This window comes from Triticum aestivum, chromosome 5D, assembly GCF_018294505.1.
Source record: "Triticum aestivum cultivar Chinese Spring chromosome 5D, IWGSC CS RefSeq v2.1, whole genome shotgun sequence".
Lineage (NCBI taxonomy): Eukaryota > Viridiplantae > Streptophyta > Magnoliopsida > Poales > Poaceae > Triticum > Triticum aestivum.
The window spans coordinates 566,376,560-566,398,417 of NC_057808.1; the positions used below are offsets into that span (position 1 = coordinate 566,376,560).

Genomic DNA, 21,858 nt, shown 5'->3' on the forward strand with positions numbered 1-21,858 from the left:
GCCGAGGCCACGGCAGGGGCGGACGCCCATAGTCCGCGCCGCCCGTGGCCCTCGCCGACTGGTACCAGATCTGGTCATCTGCCGCCGCTGAAGCCCACCGCGCACCACCTCCGCTGCAGCCCCTTCAGGCCGCCGACCACAACTCGCGTCGCCGTCTCCAGCTGCTGCCGCCGCGCCGCCACTCGACCCGTAGGCCCTCGCCTGCCGAGCCGAGAGGCGAGGGGAGGGAGGCATGAGGAGGGAGGCGGGAGGTGCCCGCACGCCGTGGGAGGGGGGATGGGGATGATGTGCTTTCCTCCTCTTGTCATCGCTTCTGAGATTCATAAGACCTCCTTCATCTTTGAGGGAAGAATCTCTATTTCAAGCATATAGCCTCGCGAAGCATGTGTTAGGTTTATCAGTAGGGTGCCATCTTTGGCTTATACATCGTCCTGATATCATTTTGTATGGGACGTGCTATGTGTTGTCGGCGGATCATTTTAAAAGATCTGCCAGGCTGCGAGCCGTCAGATCCTAAGTAATCTTGTGGCTGAGCGTTGTCCTCACTTTTGCAACACACAGTCTTGTTGTATAATTCTTTTTGTAACAGAGGTCTTGTTGCATTTTTTTGCAATAGAGGACTTGTTGCAGATTTTTTTTACGTCTTTACTTTTTTCAACATAGGTGATGTTGCGGAAAATATTACAACAAAGATGTAGTGGCCAGTGAGATAATGGAGAATAGTGTGGTGGGCGGGCCACACTTGGGACATGCGTCACGCATTGGAGGCAGCGGACGCCCCTGGCTGTTCCCAAGCTTTTTCCCCAATTGTATGCTCTCAAATTGATAAATGAATAAAGCATGTGGTTAGCTTAAAAAAAAACCTCGCCCGCAGCGCTTCGGCGAGGCTGCGGTAGGCGGAGGAATCGTCGACGCGCGGCCCATCAGCCCGCTGGAGCTTGCCATTGCTGTCAATTGGCGTGGGGGAGGATTTGCAGGTGTCAATGCCAGCACGGTCAAGCAAGTCTTCGGCGTACTGCTGTTGGGAAAGGAAGAAGCAACCTGCGGTGCGCGTGACACGAATACCAAGGAAGAATCTCTCTGAAAAAAAAACCAAGGAAGAAGTGCAGAGGGCTCATGTCCTTCATGGCAAATTCACCAGTGAGGTGATGAACTATGTGCTGGAGCAGTGCCAGAGTATTGACAATCATGTGAATGTGAGTACAAATTAAATGGCACCAGATCCTCGGGTTTTCAGACCTAACATAAATGATCTGTATCCCTGACCCTGAAAGCCAAAACAGGTTAGCCCGAAAGGAAAAACTAGTACGCTCTCATGCATTGCAGCTGCTCCCGGCGGAAAAATTAAACGCCAGCTCTTTGCCGCTACCATCCTCGAAACAACACACTTTCCTTCTTTGCTGGCCCAAACATATCTAAGGCGCACAACTATATAGTCTGATAAATCTGACTTATATTAAGATGAACGGTCAAGGTTGCACCCTTGCAGGAACACCAGAATCAAAGCTATCCCTAAAGCCTCAAGGGACCACATAATAACCAAACTCTGTCTATAGTACCATCTCTGTCACCACAGCGTCATATTATTGTTGAACTGTCTGCGGAACATCTAAGTTTGGGGTATACAATAAATCGAGCGGCGCAAATTACGACGCTGACGGTTCTGGCTCTTTCCCCTTCCTCCCGTTGTTCACAACTTTTGTACTGTCAGCCGGCGGCACGGTGCTTGGCTCCTTGGTGTACATGATACAGTCGTCGAGAGTGTAGATCCTGAGAGCGAGTGAGGATACAGTTGAGGTCTTGATAGCTACTGTGAAGGAGGACCAGTACCACCAATCATTTTTCAAGAACTCGGATTTTATCACTCTCTCCAACATGCTGGTCGCCAGTACCATCTGGAAGAGGCACAGTATAGATACGATTAATCAGTACAGTGGCTAATAACAGCCCTCTCAAGCATTTATTTTGTATGGAGATGATGATGTTAGAGAGCTTTTAATATAATGGACAGGCACAAAAATAATAAACACTTTTTTTGTGGCACAAATTAAGGTGAAGAAATAGATGATGAAGTCACCTCGGATATTGATTCTGCACGCTTCACAAAAGAACGCCATGAACGCCTTCTCATTTGTTGAGACTTTGAGGCTCTGAAAGCTTCCTCAGGCAAGGCTGCTTCTATATCAAGCAAATTGATCTTCTGTTGCTTTAGGATATGGGAGTTTCTTCCTGTAACAGGTCTCAATGATGACTCCGGAACCAAGCCACCGTTAACAGCCAGCAATCTTGTTGGCTTGTCTGTTGCAGAAGATGCTGCTTCCTCACAGGAAGTAGTATCAGTATCAGGGGCTGGCTCCTTACTTTTTGACACATTTTCATCACAGGAAGTACTAGCTGCAGGACAATCTTGAGCAGAATTGGACCCCTCCTGCCCTAAATTTTGTGCAGACATTGCCTGGCATTCCTCTAAGGAGCTGGAAATACAATCATCATTTCGGATGTCATCTTGCTTTTTGTTTTTATTCAGAATGACTGGAGGATCAATAAAAGCTGCACGTGAAGGGACAAAAGACGGAACTCCGTTTGATCCAATGAGTCCAATATCCTTCACTATCTCCTTGTTTGAATCATTGGTGACAAATTTTCTGCTAATCTGTTCAAAGTCATATGGGCATGACTTGAGTTTTGTGGACTCAGTGGTGGAGCTAGGATCAACCGAAGAATCCTTGTCCTTGTTAACATGTCCATTGCACTTTCCAGCATGATCTTCATACTCCGTTGATGTGAAGTAAGTCTCGTGACATGCTGTGCAGTGGTGTTGAGCAGGCCATATAGGCTCTAAGCAGTCGCAGCGGCATGTTTTCCCCAAAATTGCTGCAGCCTTGGTACTGGGAAGTTCCATAAGCTGCTGCTCGCTGCTGTTCGATGACCCCTTGGATGATACTGGAGGATCACTGAGAACAAAATTACCCAGCTGGTGATGAAGATGCCTCTGCCGCTGCCGCTGCCACTGCCACTGTTGGATAGCACGTTTCAGCTCCTTCTCCCTTGGATCGTATTCCCTTAGCCAGTCAACAAGGCTATGGATTTCTTCATCCGATTCATAAACAACGACAGATGCAGAATTCCACCCTTTACAATCAGAAGTGGATGGTGGGTCCCTCTCATTGCTTATCAGCATGCTTCCATCAGCGACCAGTAAAGGACGTTTACCAGATCGTCCTAACACCCAGTACAGTCGACCCAAGGAATCCTTTCCCAGAAAATCTCTTCTCAGGCATGCCATATTAAGCTCTGACTCTACTGTGCCAATTGACTCCTGCACTTTTGAAATCTGGTCCGATAAAGTATCCATTTCACCATATGAAGTCCTCATTTCCTCCTTATCTTTAAGATCCTTCAATTCATAATTCAAAGCATAAAACTTCTTCTGGAGATCATTGAACTTATCTGGACATTTTTCTATATGTTCTCTTATCAGGACTGTGTTGAGCATTTCATCACAAAGAAATTTCAGCATATCTATTCTCTGCATTTTGAAGATAAATGTTAGACAATGTAGGTTGTCACTTTGTCCACTATGAAAATCAACACAGAGAAATTATTAGGTCAAGTAAAATCATATAAAGGAATATAGCGAAATGTGCAATACACAAAGAACTAAAACTTCCAAACAGTAAATAGTAGAGATATTTACTTGAAACATAGAAGAGAAAACCATACCTCTTGTGTGCTAAGCTCCCAGTACTCCTTTTGTGCCACTGTTGCAGCTAACTTAATAAGCATGTCATGATAGGGTCCTTTCCGTTGTGGTTTCAAATCCTGAGTAGCCTGGTCAAGATGTGATTTGTTTTGAGCTAACATGCACGATGGTTTGCCGTGAAATGCATGAGACTCTGCTCCTTTTCGCTGTCGTTTAAAATCCTGAGCACCCTGGTCAAGATGTGATCTCTCTGGCTTTAACTTGCACGATGGGCAGAACCAGTTTCCTCGTGGTATACGAGTTAGTGGTGGTCTCAGGCAATAAGTATGGTACTCCGCGTCGCAGCCATCACACAAGAGAACAATGTGATCATCTCTATCAATGCCACATACTTTGCAAATACCCACCTCCCATGGAGCTTTAGGTAATTTGGTCGCTGCAGTCACAATGTCATGTAGCTCCTCATGGATTTCTGAACCAGTATTCTCATTAGAGAGGTAACTATCAAATCTCTGAACAAGGTCAAGCACCTGCACCAGCCATGTAAAAAGAACAGAAAGCCAAAAGGTTTACTAAAATCCTTAGAAATAATATAACTTAGTAAACAGGAAATTTAACAGTAAGCTAATATATGCTCAAATCAGCATAGATAATCCCAATGAGATGGTATAAAGCTAACTAAGTGACCCAGTTCTTTTTCTATTTGCAATATTATCTTGATCAAACAACAAGGAAAGACAGAGCATGTTCTGCAATCAAAAGACACAATTTGCTAAAAATGTCCTTTAACCAGTTGAAAAGTAGGTGTTCGAAGCAGTAAACTACCATACAGAGAGGGATAACAAACCTCTGTCTTATACAATTCAAAACTCTTAGAGAAATCTGCAACCAGTTCCACTATATCCGTTCGATCGGCACATACAGCATACAGATTACGGATTACCTGCAGGTAAACATAACAGATCAGCGTAGTTTGTGCACAAGCTAACAGACAGTGTGCTGAAACTAGAAAACCAAGTTAACAGTTAGCTTGTGCAGGAGTATTTGCAGGCACATGAAGTCATCCATGGAAAATCTGAGAAAATATCCCATGCGTGACCATGGCATAATACAAAAAGGGTGTTAAGAAAAATGTACCTCTTGCACATCCTCAAAAAAAGTCTCCCAGGATCCACAGTAAGCTCCCATAGCCAACCTTATATCAATTGTGCGGAAGTCCAAAGGGCGTGGCACCATACCAGAAAACCCAAGGATGCCCTCATCCTCATACTCATTAGAGTTCACTACAATAGTTCCAAGCAGATCCCCAAAAAGCTTATATTCATCTGAGGAAATGGCATGGCGCAGGGCAATACGACACTTCTTCAAGATAATCTCTGAGATGGAAATAGTTTTCCTTTCATTTCTTGGGTTTTCAGGCTTTTGTGGCACTATTGCACGGCATGCCTCTGACAACACAGATAAAACAGCTTTCTGTAAAAAGAAAAAAAATGTTTACTGTATTTTCCAAAGTCCCCTAGTCACAAGGGTCCTCAAAATAAAAGATAGAGAAAAGTATCATGGCAACGAATAAGTCTAACAAGGCAGCGGGCGAATACATTTCACAACATAAGCATGGCCATGCTATGCACTGATTTCTCTTCGGGCAGCTATATATATAGTAAAACTTTGGTTAAACTGCGATGCTGACAGAAAGTTCATGTTAACCGAAGTTTCCTGCCCAGGCTAAATAAACAAAAACATGTAAATACAAAATACATCATCTGACTGTTTTCCAAGGTTTCAAACAAAATTCTACAACGATTCCTGTCATCCTTTTAAAGGGATACAGTACTTCATCACATAAAATAGTAAAACAAAAGAAGTGTTAGGGGAACTAGAAAACGGAATTTATGCATTTGTATTGACGGCCAAGGGCAAAATACATGAGGAGCTGTAATCTAGACCGCAACCCACACAACAAACGGTACTAAAACATAAACTAATACAAACTCATACTTTTATTTTTGCAACTCGTTACTTTTTAAGAGAAAAACACCATAAGCATTGCAACTCGATCTATCAATAAAAAGGTTTTTATAAGGGCCTGAGAGCAGGTCGAAGCCAGAAAAAGGAAATTAAACGCAGTCTGGAACAACAAGAATACAATGACTGCAGCCTGCAGGAGCATTACTAACCTTGGTTCGTCCAGATGCATTAGCCTTGTAGACCTCTTTACTTATCGAATGTTCCAAAATTTTCCTTGCCCATTCTGGTGGTTTTCGGTACAAAGCTTCATAAACACAATTTCTAATTCTCGTTCCCACATTTGTCGGTAATTTTCTCACAGGCTCTAGTGCTTCTGCCCAATCTGGCAATGTTCTGTTATCAGCAATAGGCACCTCAGCAGAATACTTGTAATCCATCATATAAACCTTGTTTCCTTCACTTGATAGAGAACTGCATATCAAATTCTCTGCCTCCAGAAGCAGCTGAAAGTACAAGACAATAATTACAGTGCAGCAAAAATAAACATAAATTTTACCATCGTCTAAAATAAGAACATGGGAAATTTATAATATCTCACAATGAACGCAACACAACATCCTTATAAATTATATTCGATATTATCAAAATATCACACAGCTGGACAAGGAATCAATGTAGTCAAGATATCTCCAGCCAAATAAGCAAAATCAAGAATCTTGTCTCCACAGATAATATTTAACAACAAAATTCCTGCAAACAGGTGGAAAAGCTCTGAAAAATATCATAGAAAAAAACAAATGGGCAGAGTCTCGTAACTGATTATATATGCTCGCCTTGCTAGGCTTGTACATACCTCTTTTTATTATCACTACGAAATACATATAAATACAGAGTAATGGCATTCCCTGTTGTTTTACCCTAAAAAACAGAAAGCAATACTGATGGTGACAGGTAACCAAAAAACCAAGGTTTTTTCCTAAGCACGATAAAACAGGGATATGTGTTATGTCCCTCATGGAAACAACATAGAAACATACTATTATGTAGAGTTAATGTGTATAAAATAATTGTACAGGGTTGCAATCAAAGCAAATATTAATAAATGGAAATAAAAAGTTAAAAGAAAAGTCTAAAAACAGATAGCAAATAACCATAGCATACAGCAAGCTAAAGACAACTCATGTCTGATTGAAGAAGGAAAGGAAGGAATGATCCAAATGAATCACAAGGTTCAGCTAATTGTTGAAATAAAATGCTTACCAGGGCATCCTTCTCCATGCCGGCAACCCCAGGTACTGCTCCGCACAGGATGCCACCATCACCGTGTAGGCAGCGGAATAACTTCACCCTTTCTCGACTGGAAATATCTGACACATCCATGCACCCATTTATGGAAGAAATAGCTAACATATACCTTCTAGCCAACTCTGGCCAAGTCAACTTGTTAGCAGTTAGCATATCAAAGTTAAAATCCTTTGTTGAAATAAGGCTCTCAGTGTCCTTCTTTCTTCCGCGCCTGGGTTTTGATTCTTTGGGGTCAATGCTGAGCTTTGATAATACCTCACCAAAAAGAACCTTAATGAGTGCAAGATGAACGCCGGGCAATACTGTACCAGTGCACCTCCCAAGTGTCTGGGCTGCCAATTTATCTAGACGAGCTTCCTTCATAGAGGAAGTTTCAACAGGAATAAATATAGACACAATCTCTTCATTATTAGAGAGACCAGACTCACTATTTGAATGTGATGTAGAAGCATTTGCAGGGGAATTCATTGGTGAAGAGTAATCCCTACATTCCTGAATGCCCTTTGACAGTGTTTCTTTCTGACTTGCACAAATTGGCCATGGGTCAGCAAGTTCATCTTCTAATTGTTCATATGAAGGCACTTCTTTGAGATCAATGATTTCAGCAAAGCGCCCCAAGAACTCCCATATCTGCAAGAAATTTTCAATAAGATGGATGCAAGAATAAAAATGAAATGCACAACTTTGTAAAGATGTGTTTCTCAAATAGTAGAAACAGTGAAAGATATGTAAAGAGCTACCTGGAAAACATCTGCCGCCGATTCTGGTTGAAGCTTATGGCTAATAGGACGCCCCGGAGGTAGCTTGCGGATGCTAGAACCGCTGGGCTGAGCAGGATCGTGTAGCCCAGTCACCCCACCATGTCTACCATATGGTGTATCTACATTACTTTGACCATCTTTATGCACAGATAAAAGTAAACCACTTGCAACTGTTACAGAAGAACGAAATTCTGCCCTATTGCACAAGAACTGGTAGTTTATGCAAGACCTGGATCTAGGAAGAGACTCCACAATTTCTTGAACAAATTCCAAATCAAGCCCAATTCTATCATGGCATAACCAATTCTTCAGTAATGTATAAGTAGATTCCACATCATTCTTCTTTTCTGTAACTCGTGGTATACTGGGGCCATTGGATGAGCAAAATCTAGTTAAGGGAGCGTAAGGACCATCAAAGTTCTGACATCCCCTCCCCTTGTTTAATAAATAATTTTCGCTGCTGTGTGTGCATGAGAATACCAGATGCCCATGTTCGTTATACATTTTTTCACATGCTTCCACCATAGCAGAAGAAATCATCCCCCATACTGAAGAGGGCGATGTTCCCTCAAATGTAAACTCACCAATTTGGTCATTAATATTGGCTTCTTTACCTGGTGGAACATTCTCAGAATTTGATAGTAGTATTTGTGACATCATATTTGAGCTCTGTACATCATTGCGACATGAAGAAGTCCTTTGATCCTCCGTATCACTGGTAAAAATTGATAAGAAATCTTGACTGGTCTCAGAGGGAGTATCCACCATCATATAAATATCATCATCCATATCATTAGCAGTATCTCGAATAAAACTGCTACTTTCCTTTGTTTCAGCGGCCTTTGTTGCACCATTCTGAGAGAGAATGGTCGAGGCTTCTGGAAGGGGGAACACTGAACATGGTAACCTTCTGACCTTAAACAAAGGCGCAAAACTCCCTCCATCACACACCTCACACTCAAACAGTGAACCAGTGACTCTATCATGCCAGTAAGATGTAAAACCCACCGGCCATATCTGGTGGCAATTGTGGTAGCTTGCATGTTTATCGATTTCTCCCAAGTTAGTTATGAAGAAATCTTGATATTGAACAGGTAGGCCAACCTAGAGTAACAACACAATAAAGCAGTGTTATCAAAATCAGCACCAAAGTGAACGTAAGATAAGAGTACTGCAGTATAAAAAAACAAAGGATGTACCAGTAGGAAACAATAACATCTAAAATGGGCACAGGATGAAGAAACAGAATCTGAAACAGGTAATGAGATACTCACACAGTGATGATGTTGTTGACGGTTGCAATTTTCCGCAAGAAATTTTGGAGGCTTTGGTGGATTTCTTTCTTCTGCAGGACTCGGGGTTTTTGCTTTCGTAAAAAATGATGGCTCCGTAAATGTGCTGGAACTTCCAAACTCGTGCTTCTCAGAAAACTTGCGAAATGCTGATTTTTGTGGAAAATCTCTTCTCCTGCCACGTGTATGATTTGACCTCTGGTCTATGTTTCCATCAGCAATGAAATTTTGATCCACAGGAGGAAATTGTTGTCTCGTGCTAAAACAACGAGGAAGACTAAATGCTGGTATAAAGTGATTCCCATCTGCAACATGATAGCCAGAAGTAGATTATTATAAGATGCACCACCAATGATGGTCAATAGTTACATTAGAGACCAGTCAACTATAGCATTAAAACGGTAGCATGACCCATAGTTTTTTGGAACTGGAATTAAAATTGCCCTTTATGGATAAACACATACTACGCCTAAGTGGCCGCACATGCACTGAACATGGGGCAAGCAGAAGTTTATCTTGATGGTGTTAGCACAGCAAATTGTTATCTAAAAAGTTACAGTGCATAAAAGATTAAAAGGTGTGGAAATCTCCAACAAAAAGCAAATACATCTCTCTTGCAGTACATATGATTGCTCTAATATCCTTACCAAAAGGAGTTGTATTATTCAACTGCAGCCCCTCAAAATGTGGAGTAGCCAATTCAATCAAATGAGCTCCATCAGCAACACTTACTCTGCGAGGATCAAAAGAAAATATTAACTCTTCTGATGATAATGTCTGTACAACAAAGGTTATTAGAAAATTTCCTATAACATTTCTGATATTATTATTTCAGAGCACCCAAAAACAGTCCATTTTATAAATTTTATCGCAAAATAGTTGCGACAATTTTTTTTTTGCATAAACAGAATTTCAAGAAATCAGAAGTTTTTTTTTGTACTCCAAACAGATCTTTCAAGAGTAGTCAAAACAATAACCATGTGACAATAAAACAGCGAGCATCATGTAGAGTAATGAAAGCACTGCTCTGTAACACAATGAACCAGCTATTAAAAATGCAAGCATGCTTTCAACGCTTATTCTCTTCAGCATAGCACATAAAAGTAGCCTAAAACAATGGAAGGATATTAATGATTTGATTGTTCTACAATTTAGTTTACAGTACTACTGAGAATTAATGGAACGCAACCTATTCACAACTGTTATGGTTGTAAACTTCTTAACACACTGATATGCAAAGACAATTGAGAAAATTCAACGCCATAATAATCACTAAAGGTACAGAACAACAATCATCAAGATAACTAAACATTGTACAGAACGATGGCACATATATACGGCCAAGTCTTGATAATAATCACTGTAGGTACTTTATGTACTTTTAACAAATTCCACATCACTGTTCCAGCATGTATATCTTACAAGAAATGGCTGTACATATAACCAATAAAGTAGAACAATTTGGTGTAGGGACACCTGGTTGAATGATTTCTGTAAGTACATAAGCATTTGTGTTTATGTGGATCTAAATGTGATATTAAAATAAGTAGAAGAGAAGTAGAAAAAAAGGGCATACATGAGAGTTGATGATCGAAAGCATAGAACGTTACTTTCTGACCGACATTCATTTTCTATAAATTTAGTGTGAAATATATCTTTTCAAAATACAAGAACCAAGCAATCTGACATGTGACCATGGCCCAGTCTCCAAAGGAGACTATCCTTGCAATATGTATGGAATAACTCAACCAAAATAGGAAAGGACTAAAACCATAACATCAGTGCACTCTAACCTACACTTGAAGTCAGGCCAGAGTCCATCACTAAGCAGTTTGACAAATGCTCGCCTAATCTTATAGGCTGTATATGATATTGAAATGCTTAATAAAGGAAAGGCGTCATTTGCTAACAATTGGGTAAAATGCATATGAACTGATCAGAAAAATTTGCAGCCATGTGAGAGTTGTCATCAATGAAAAAAAATAGCACGATACCCGCAAAAAATAGCACACAATCAAATATAGCTTCGCCCTTCTCCAGATGCTACACAAGTTATAGCACGCTAATAGCATGCTATATTTGAAAATAGCATTTTGCAAAAAAATGCCAAATATATCCAGAAATAAAGGATTTCAGCAACTACATTTTTTCCTGGAGCAATACATGCACAAGGTCCAATTCCATGGCATAAACATGCACATTCCTTTCATACCCAGATTCAGAAGTGGTTTGGGCTTGCAGAGGACAAACAATAGTAAATTAGTAATACAAGAGAAGAACAAGTGGACACGCATAGATACGATACCATCAAGCACAACAGATGTAGTATTAGGTTGATGCCAAGTACTTATAATTAAGATAGGAAACTGTAGTTCCACTATAGGTGATCTAACAGAGAATCAACATGTTTTGTTCAATGAAAAAATTGCAACGGCTGGCGACGAGGAGCAACAAGGCGGCGGCAAGTTCAGCGCGACTAGCTTCCTCTGCCACGGCGACAGGAGCAGCAGGAGGACGATGCGGATGGGGACTTGGGTGAGGAAATAGAATGAAGCCGACACTGCTACTTGGAGACTGAATGAAGAGAGGATGCTCTCACTTGCCGGCTGACTTGCCAGCACCGGCGGCTTGGCTGACATCGGCGCGGCGCCACTGACTTGTTGGAGTTGGAGATGTGGCTGACGCCGCTACTTGGAGACGGGAGGAAGAGAAGCCGCTGCCGCTCACGAACCGCCGCCGTCTCCTTCACTCATGAGTCATGAGATGCCGCCGCCGCCGCCCTAGGTCACGAGCTATTGAGCTAGTGGGAAATGGGGGATGAGGGTCACGAGTTGGCTAGATTAGGTCGATGGGCTGTTGCATTTGTTGCGTCTACGAGAGAGAGTGAGAGTGGGTTGGGCCGATATCAGATGGGTCGTGTGAATGCTAAAATGCTAAAACGTTTTTTTGTTAGCGCCGGATTAGCATCGTAGCGAGCAAATTAGGTAAAACATAACGTGGCCCTTCCCGATATGCTATAGCAACGCTATAAGGCCGAAATAGCACGCTATTTTTTAGTTGGTTGTCATGTTAAAAGAAGAATAGAATAGATGATTAGTGGGTTTCCTATACATAACTTGTTAAGGGATCCCCTGGTAGACCTCAGGTAACTCACAATTAGGAAAGGCATTCTTGACATCATGTTGAGAGACAACCTAGTGTCGAACAAAAGCCACGACAAGGGTGCAAACTGTGTTTATGTGGGCAACATGAGCAAATGCCTTGTCTTAGGCATGACCATTCTCATGATGAAAGCCACGAGCAATAAGACGAGCCATGTAGAGCTCAAGAGAACCATCACGACCAGTCTTAACCTTTGTAGACCCACTTACAATTGATGGGAGCGTGTCGGCAGGCAAAAAGGACACGGGTGGGGTGGACGCTCGAAGGCACACGAGAGTGGCTTTCCAACGGGCCCGATGGAGAGGAACGGCTACCGAGTGAACCTGATTAGAGCGAGACAGGCAATGATTGTCAATCTAGGCAATGCGAATGTGGCTAGGAACAAGGGGATGCAGCGACAACAAGGGGATGAAGATGGTGGTGAGAGATCAAGAGGAACTCGACTAGAGAAGACCGGGAGAAAAAGATTAGGAGAGAGACGAGTTGCGGCTTCATGAGTAAAAATCAAATCCCTAAACATAACTTCTGGCACCATGCGAGGAAATATGCAACTTTTATTTCCACGAGGCCATAGGCTGTGGCCCCATAAGGCAACGAAACTAAGAGATGATATTGCTGTCACCCACATGTGAGGGGAATGTGATTTGGATAAGTATTGAACTGGACCATTTAAGAATCCAATTTATAAATAGGACATGGTATGAGATTTTTTACATCTAGACACTATATGCTCCGATTTCGAACCCGGCACACTAGATATATTATTCCTAATATGCGACGGTACTAGGATTATGGAGTTTTTTAGCAAGATTAACCAACCCTCTTAAATAGGATAATCTGACTTCTATAGAACTTGAATAACAAACTTGTCATATGGATATTACTTGTTTATGGCATGGTGTGGTTGCCTCCTAGTGTTTTACTCGTGGAAGTTTACAGCCTTCTAGAGTTTATTATGTGCTTCTAGTTGTTATATACGCCCTTTACTCTTGTGATTTTGTCTGACATTTAAATACTCTCCGCATGTGTATTACCCGTTCACTTGTGTCTATTATCGTAATGAGGCAGTACACTACCCTGCCAAGTCTAGCTCCGACATCATCTGTATTTGTATCTACATCCTAGTGCTATCCACTCTGCTTCTAAATCCAACAAAATAATGTGGTATAGGGCATGGTCTGAGCAGTATCCGATCAAATCCACTGCACTTGTACCTGTAGGCTACAAGGAATGGATCATGCTCCACGCCACCTGATGACGAATAACACCCTAAGGTGTGAAGACATTAATCATGAAATTACACCATACTTCCTATTCCTTGGTGGAGACACCAATGGTAGAAAAATAGGATGAAATGACATAATCTGGGCAAGGGTGGTAGTGGGTCACCAACACCGAGGGTGTTGGTGGCAGGGTGGCATCAAGACATCACACGATGAGTTCCGTTGCTCCTTTATTGCGGCCAATGTTTCCACCACATCCTCCTATATGATCATAACATATTGTAGGCGGTTTGATGTTCTCGAAGGTGTCCATGGGTGGGTATGGCCACCATATTGTTGTTTCTGGCCTCCAACTTACCCCAAGAACACTTGATGGCAAAATCAATGATGAGCACAAGGAATTATGTATCTTCGTTCATGGCGCGGTAGATGTCATAGGAAGTTGTTGGTTGTTCCTTGAATAGGACGAGGCACAAGTCAAGAGAAGAGAATGTATGATTCGGAGATAATTTACTTCATCATTTATTGTTTTCCTCTCAAGCATATGGTCTTCTACATACATAGGAAACTCCTCTTAGCAAGTTCACCATGAAGATATCGGTAAATGGGAAAAATCTTCAATCCAGAAAATATGGCAATGTGATCATGAGCAAACCGAGTACACCCTCAATCCCAGGGATTCTCATAGATCTTGCAATATGTGAGTCCTCTGGGATGTAGGTTGTCAACTCAATATAAGAGGTTACTCAATGACATGGCTCGCATGATGTCTCTTCCTTGATTCATCTCCCCTACATGGCCTAAGGTAATTCCCTTTGTGTGGCGAAATCGTCACATAGAAGTTCACATAGATGCCATTGGCTAGATAGGGGGATACCATGGCATACCCCTCCGAGAATCACCATCGATGCGTGCGTTGAAATGTAATGTCTCATGAACTTAACTAATCGCTTGTGTAGAAGGTCCCACTTAGACTCCTATGAAGATCCACAGAATTGTGTCATGGTTCCTTAAACTCACAAAATACAAGTGACACTGGCGATCAAACATTATTTGTCTTAAACCTTGAGAGTTTGCTACTCCAAGTCTTCAGAAAGTACCTAATAGCTTTTTAATGTTCAGACGCAACGACGATTCCAATTTCACATCATAACTATGTTTATAGTTGGTCGAATGACAGAAAGAAAGATAAGTTCACATCTCAATCGAACCTTTATAAGGAGTTAGAAAAAATGACCATCTACAAGTAATGTGTAAGAAAGAGTTGCCCCGTTAATGAAAAATAATGGAAATAGTTAAAACTAGCAATAGCAGCCGCAAGTAGAAACATAGTGACGATAATTTTGAGCTGCGGCAATGGTCGCTGACTCCTTATAAGGGTATACATAAATGCCAAACAGGCAATGTTAGGGAAAGCAACAAACCAAAACTGCCCCTGCATCCTCCGCCTGCACGACACGGGCGGCCAGCCGATCCATATTTTCAGGCGGCCGTCTTCCTGAGCATCTTCTCCTCCTCGCTGCCAGGAGTGGCAATCGGGCTTGCCTGCATAGCTGACGACGGTGGCAAGGCTCCATTCCTGTTTTCGTCCAATAGTCCTTGGTGATGTACTTTCCGACGGCTTGACTCAGTAATGGCACACGTGATGCAACAGCGGCATCAGTTTGTGGCTGGGCAGGGGCTACATCACGCCTTCCTATTCCCGATGGCGTTGTCTTGCCGCACGCGCCCCAGTGGTGGAGGAAAGGGAGCCAACACAGCCACCATGTCCTTGATCTGGAGAGCCTATTCATCTAGCAGGGGCTAGCACTGCTCCCAAAGCGCCTCCTCAGAGTTATGGCATGGTTGGATGAGGAGGTGGCAATGCAACAGATGTCGCGACCATCACCCGTGTACCAAAGGGTATGTGACGGTGGCCATGCAACAGATGTCGCAGCCATCGGGCCCGATATGGCCGATACGCTGTTGGGTACTATCGGTCATGCTTGGCTAACTAGCGTTGCCTCCATCGACGCGGCATCGGCTGAAAAATGGTCGCCGGAAGGGTTGGACCTCAAGATCTAGAAGGTTCGTGTGTAATCTGCTGCACATGTGGTGATGTCTCATGTAAATCTATCATCTACTGCCACTTGCGAGGATGGTGTTGGTATGCCTAATCGTCTCAAACTTGGGATTTGGGCGGTGCATGTGACCTTCTGCCCTCATCAAAGTATGTGTTGTGTTTTGGCAAGCGGATCTTGTCGTGGTTCGACCGCATGCTCATGTGGGCCTGGTCATCTCTTGCGTGACATCTCACGTCATGACCATGCGCATATGCAGTTGCGGGGGTCGTGGGAAGTGGAGGAGATAACATATGATCATTTCGATTGGGTGGTGCTTCTGGAGTACCCGGTCTTGAGCTCCGGGGGAAAACCCTAGGTCTAACCTTGGTTGGTTATACCTGGCAATGGCGGTGCTTTTGCGTGATTACCCTGTTGAAGGCATTGCTTGCAGTTTTCTCGGACCCGATCTTCAGGGTGAAAACCCATGATCTGGCCTTCGATGGTGGATCCAACGGCGGGAACGCTTATACGTCATTTCTTTGATGAGGGCATTTCCTTTGTAGAATCCTTCTCATAGTAATATGTTGTCAAAAGATGGTTGGTGTTGATGGTCGTTGTATATATCATCGATCGCTGTTGTGTCGCTTTAGACTTTTTCTTTTCTTTCTTTCACCTTGGCATAGATTCGGTCTTATATGACTTTTCTTTTTGCCAATGAGATCCTTGTGTGTGTCTGTAGTGGTGGCTGTGTGCATCTTAGTTATGCAGAGATCGGGTGTGTGTTCATTATGCTTGTATCACTCAATGCTACACTATGAGTTAATAAAAAACACCCTTTGTCGAAAAACAAAAACATAAGGGAAAACAAGTCATGGGTGAGAGAAGATATTGGAGTTGGACCATGCTCGATCGAATTAGGATGGACCATAGGGAAGAAAGAAATGGAAAGGATTCAATGGAATTGGTCAAATAAGGAAGGGTTGTGACAATCCAAGGAAATTACTGGCTAAAGGAGACAAAAATATTGATGATTTTTGTGGCTTTGGATGAAGTTGAAGACAAACAAAAAACTCGATGGAGTAACAAATAACCATGGACATGCCAAATTAAAAAGATCCTTTAGAGATCTAGCTAAAGAATGCGTAGTGAGGTCGAGAGGTCAAGGCCGACAATCCTAAATCTAAAGAAAGAAAGCTAACAACAAGAGTCGTGTCCACTGATATTGAGCAATGGCACGAAGATAACTACACAAGAGGCACCGAAATAGATTGCCATGGTGATATAGGTTAGGCGTGGATGCTAGCAGAAAGACGCAGTACATGTTTGTTTGATGTCCCATACATTGTAGTGCAGGATAGAGATACTGTTCACAATGTTGTGACTCGCAACAAATTCTTATCATGACAAGAATGTAGATTTCATTCAATCTTGTAGAAGCTTTCTGGATTATGTGAATACAAAAGAACTAGTTCTGTGGGAAGGTGGCACCAGTGGTACATGAGTGCATTCAACCATCGACCATGTAAGCACAACGCCCATCCTCTTTTTGTCTCTCTTACCATACATCAGTAAGCCTATCTGTCAAGGCATTTAGGTGCCTTCTTTGTTAGGCTTGTGTTTGGTGGTGGTGGCCCCATGGTGGTTTCCCAACTCCATCCTCGCCCTAGTGTGGCCATCACGATCTACCTCGTAGAGCTAGTGATTCTCAATGCTCGTTAATTTGGGCTTTGCGCCTTCTCTACTAGTTGTATGGCTGAGCAACAGTTTGGCAGCCTGCCTTGCAAGGGGTTTTTGGTCATATTAGGTTCTCACCACTTGAGCTAGGCAACTCATGTGGCTGTGCAAAACCTATATATGGTTGGCCTGGCTTGTGCAGGTTTGATCTTTTGTGGTTTCATCACCGAAGACATGGAGAAACATCAGACATTAGATCGAAAGGACATTGATGTAACTTGGTTTTATCATGGATCTTCTTTGTTGGTGGTATTTCAGTTGTTCCGGTCCATTGTACTATCGTTAATCAATCAATATAGCTAGCCCATTGTTCTAACGGAATCCCCAGCTACCATTTCCTCCAGATTAATTTCCATCCGCAGCTCCGCAGCCAGACACCTTCATCACCGATGCTTCATTTCCTTCTACTCACTACTAGTGATCCATTCTCCAATTAATCACACCAAGCCAAATCATCTTCTCTTGTGAACCCGGTAGATTCATTAATTTACTGGAACAGACTAGGTGATACCTAACCCCAAACTTAATGGACCGAAAGAGAACCCACAAAAGAGTTCATGATACACATTAAAGAGAACTAGTTCAAATCTCCACACTGGAATTTTGGATAAAGAAAATGCCATACAGCAATATCATGCAACAATGCAAGAGAAACCAATAAGATACCTTCACATTGAAAGAAAATAAGAACAACTACAAATTTCTCTCCTACAGATTGCAAGTCATGGTGATTTTAAAATTCCCTAAGGCTGAACTGCATGTACCTGTCAAGACCCAAACATGCAGGTGTCCTACTTCAATAAACTAGTAACACAAATCAAATTAGCGCCACAACTAGAAAAAAATAAAATTATCATTGCGCATGCCCTCACTGTCGTGAAAGGGTGACAACATTAAATTAGCTACAATATCTCATATACCATGTTCTTTGTAGTAAATCAGGGAGAAACATGTAACGACCACGAATGAGACTACAGTGTAATACCTAATTTAATAGCCCCTAAAATAAGATGCAACACATACCATGCCGCACTAATGCTTTAGAAAGCCACTGCTACCAGTTGCTAATTATAGCATTTATTTTAAACCAAGTCATTTAGGTCTCAGTGTTATCAATAGTCAAGCAAAGCAGAAAAATCCAAAGAACATACTAGATTCATATGCTATGTTCTCGACTGGACATCATGTCATAAGAAGTAGCAAACTAAACATCATGTCACGTTCTCGACTGGACTCACCATTAGTACTACTGGCGTTTCATGAACAACAATCTACCTACTTCTTAGAGCTAGCATATATAAAATTCACTGATCAAAATAAGATCTAAAATCATAAGGAGATTATTAAGAGGGAGCTGAGATAACTGCCTGGTGATGTCTCAGCTCAAAAGTTCTTATTTTCTACTGGATTAAATTTATCTTGACAACTATCAAACTCATCAATCAGTATGGTGATATCATCTGGGTGAACTCTGTAGCTATAGCAAATAATGTCATAAATCATCTCTCATCTCCCAAAACAAAAAGGCACATCTAATTTTTTCTTGGGGTCTGTCTATGGCACATTGAGTGACCTAGTTGCTACACAACTAAGTGACTCAATCAAACATAAAAAGAAGAGAAAAGGGAAAAAAAAGAAAACACCCACACGAATCCCGCGAAAATCAACGACATAGGACTTAATTAGATGGACACGAGCCTGGCGATCACTTAGGGCACATCTAGATGTGCTTTAGCAAAACCAAGGGAAAAAAGAAAGACACATCTAATTTATAAATTAATCAATGGTCTTGCGTCGTAAGCCAGCCCGTTAATTATACTATAGGTAATGCACAAATCTACCAGAAAAATAACTGCACGGTATACCTTCAGGCTCGATTGCTGGAGGAATAAATCAAGTGATCGCCGGGCTCGTGTACTCGATGATGGCATGGCGCATCGATCGGTACCGCGGCAGCAGGATCTACACGGGCTGGGACGGCGGGACTATCATGGCGCCGCGGCGGTGTCGGTCTGTGGCGTCTGGCGATCTACCGCAGCGGTAGGCGCAGAACGATCTACACGGGCTGGGACGGCGGGACTCGCTAACTGGAGATGTTTTTTTTTTTTTGAGAAGAGAACTGGAGATGGCTAGTCAACTCACGGTGCTGACCTAAACATTAAACACGGGCTGTTCTAAAAAAAAACATTAAAATGGGCTTGTTTTGGGCTTGGGTATACAGCGGTTAACTTTGGGCTTCTACGGATCCCGTACAATGCTACAACTATATACTTATCCGTCAGTACCCCTTAAAAAACATATCCCTCAGTCGACTCAAAAAAACTTATCCCTGAAAAAAACGTAGTATATACTTCTCCAGTATATATACCAGTGCAATAATTCCTCAAGAAGAAAAACCCAGTGCAATAAATCAAATTAGTGCCACAACTAGAACAAAATAGAATTATCATTGCGCATGCCCTCATTGTTCTTTGTAGTAACTCAGGAAGAAACATGCAAAAACTACGAATTACTCAACACTATGCATGCTGGACTCTTGCTAATTAATGCTTTAAAAAGCCACTGCTACCAGATGCTAATTATAGGCCACAGGGTTATTAACAGTCAAGCAAAGCAGAAAAATCCAAAGACGGAATGAACAACAATCATAAGAAGTAGCAAACCAAACATCAGCGATCGATCTAACCTTCTGAAAAGTACTTTCCCTCCGTCCGATTTACTACCCTAAGCAATTCCGGACGGCATGAACAACAATAATCTACGCACTTCTTAGATCTACATATAAAATTCGCTGAACAAAAACAGATGTAAAACCGTAAGTAAATTATCAAGAGGGAGCTGACATAACTGCCTGGTGATGTCTCGGACGGAGATGTCGAGCGGCACGGCTCCTGGCGCACACTCCGGGCACATCCACCCCTCGTTCACGCCCACCGGAGGCCGCCGCACGACGTGGACGCAGGCTTGGTGGAACCCACGTTCGCAGGCGTCGCAGATTACGGTTGTCCCCGGCAGCTCGGGGAGGCCGCAGGACGCGCACGGGTTCCCGCCCCACCCCGCTACTCCCGGATGCTGCGCTGGCGCTGGAGGCAGCCCCTCCACCGACGAACCTGCCGTCGCGGCCGCAATGGCCGACCTCCACCACAATTCCCCACGGTGGTACGCCAGCACTATCTCGCGGGCTTGGTGCACGACCAGCAGCTGGGTCTGCACGTTGGCGGGAGGCGGGAGCTGGGCTGGCCGCGGCGGCGGAGGAGCAAAAGCGGGCGACTGGAGAACCGGCGGCGGCGGGACCTCCAGCGATGAACCAGCGGTCGCGGGCGCACTGGCCGTAGCAGCAGCTAGCCTCCAGGATTCCGCACGGTGGTACGCCAGCGCTAGCTCGCGGGCATGGTGCGGCAGCAGCAGGTGGGCCTGCACGTTGGCGGGAGGCCGGAGCTGTGGTGGCGGCGGCGGCGGAAGAGGAGGAGCAACAATGGGCATGGCGGCAGCGAACTCGCGCGGGGGCGGCTGGTGAACCGCCGGCGGTGGCGACGGCGGGGGCGGCTCGTTGAGGTCGAAGTCGAGATGTGGCGGGCGATCCATGGCGAACAGGGGATCAGGGTCGCGCTCAAGCTCAGGCTAGGGTTCGATTCCGGGCATAGCAATGGGGAGGGAGGGAGGGAGGAGTAGGCTAGAGAGACAGAGCGTGCAAGGTAAAGCACAAGCGCACGAGGGATCCCGGGGAGAAGAAACGGACGGGCGGACGGAACACGTGGACGAGGGGCCGGGGACGCGTAGGTGGAGATGGGCTGTCAGTGAGCAATGCCGTGCCTGCGTAGATGGGTTGCGGTGGCGCGGAGCGCGTGACATGAGCTCTTTCGCCCGTGGAGTGGTGCTCTACCGTCGGTTGGTGTTGATTGCGTCTACTGTCAGTTGTACACAGAGACAAAATATGTTAAGTGTATTGCTAAGACAGGCAAAAGCAGCTTTTAATTGCATGCTTTGCTGAAACACGAGATATACATTGAAATCATTATCAATGTCTTTATTTATTAGCTTCTATATTACTATTATATATAGAAAAATCTTGTATTAGTTCGGTGCTTTGTTAGAATACGAGAAATTTACTGAAATCGTTCATTAATGTCTTCTTATTATACGAAATATATAGAAACCATTTATTAACATATATCTTGGAAAATCTTGTATTATAATTGTGTGCTCTGCTGGAATACGAGAAATATACTATTGAAATCAGTCATAAATATATATTTTGAAATGGACGAACAACTGGCTGGGGACGCGTAGGTGGAGATTGACTGCCAGTGAGCAATGCCGTGCCTGGGGAGATGGGGTGCGGTGGCGTGCAGCATGCGACGTGAGCTCTTTTGGCCCGCGGAGCGGTGCTCTACCGTCGGTTGGTGCTGGCTGCATATACCGTCTGTTGTACACAGAGACAAAACACGTTCAGTGTACTGGGTGGTAACGTATGCAAAAGTAGCTTTCAGTTGCTTACTTTGCTAGAATACAAGATATACATCGAAATTGTTCATTAATGTCCTCATTTATTACCATTTATCTCACTAGTATATATAAAAAAATCTTGTATTAGTTCCGTGCTTTGCTGGAATACGAGGTATATATTGAAATCATTCATTACTGTCGTCCTATTATAGAAAATAGAAA

At 43.3% G+C, this 21,858-nt stretch overlaps 1 protein-coding gene across 1 annotated transcript; it reads right to left on the bottom strand.

The window, feature by feature from the left end:
• Nucleotides 1-1,314: 1,314 nt before the first annotated feature.
• Nucleotides 1,315-20,775, bottom strand: LOC123121255 (methyl-CpG-binding domain-containing protein 9-like). Its single transcript, XM_044541162.1, has 11 exons — nucleotides 20,005-20,775; nucleotides 9,677-9,806; nucleotides 9,012-9,334; nucleotides 7,717-8,841; nucleotides 6,932-7,606; nucleotides 5,881-6,174; nucleotides 4,841-5,176; nucleotides 4,551-4,646; nucleotides 3,724-4,233; nucleotides 2,078-3,529; nucleotides 1,315-1,895 (listed from the first exon to the last, which is right to left on the bottom strand). The coding sequence occupies exons 1-11, from the start codon at nucleotides 20,773-20,775 to the stop codon at nucleotides 1,647-1,649; spliced, it is 5,961 nt and encodes a 1,986-aa protein (XP_044397097.1). The 3' UTR covers nucleotides 1,315-1,646.
• Between the last annotated feature and the right edge of the window lie 1,083 nt (nucleotides 20,776-21,858).

What these genes read in the sequence shown, in the direction of transcription:
- LOC123121255 (XM_044541162.1), bottom strand. Translation starts at nt 20,775, where the DNA reads ATGGATCGCCCGCCACATCTCGACTTCGACCTCAACGAGCCGCCCCCG. An exon ending in CTCTTGATAATTTACTTACG is followed by an intron (nt 9,807 to 20,004) that starts GTTTTACATCTG and finishes TTTGTTGTACAG; the next exon opens with ACATTATCATCAGAAGAGTT. An exon ending in GTCAACAACATCATCACTGT is followed by an intron (nt 8,842 to 9,011) that starts GTGAGTATCTCA and finishes TTGTTACTCTAG; the next exon opens with GTTGGCCTACCTGTTCAATA.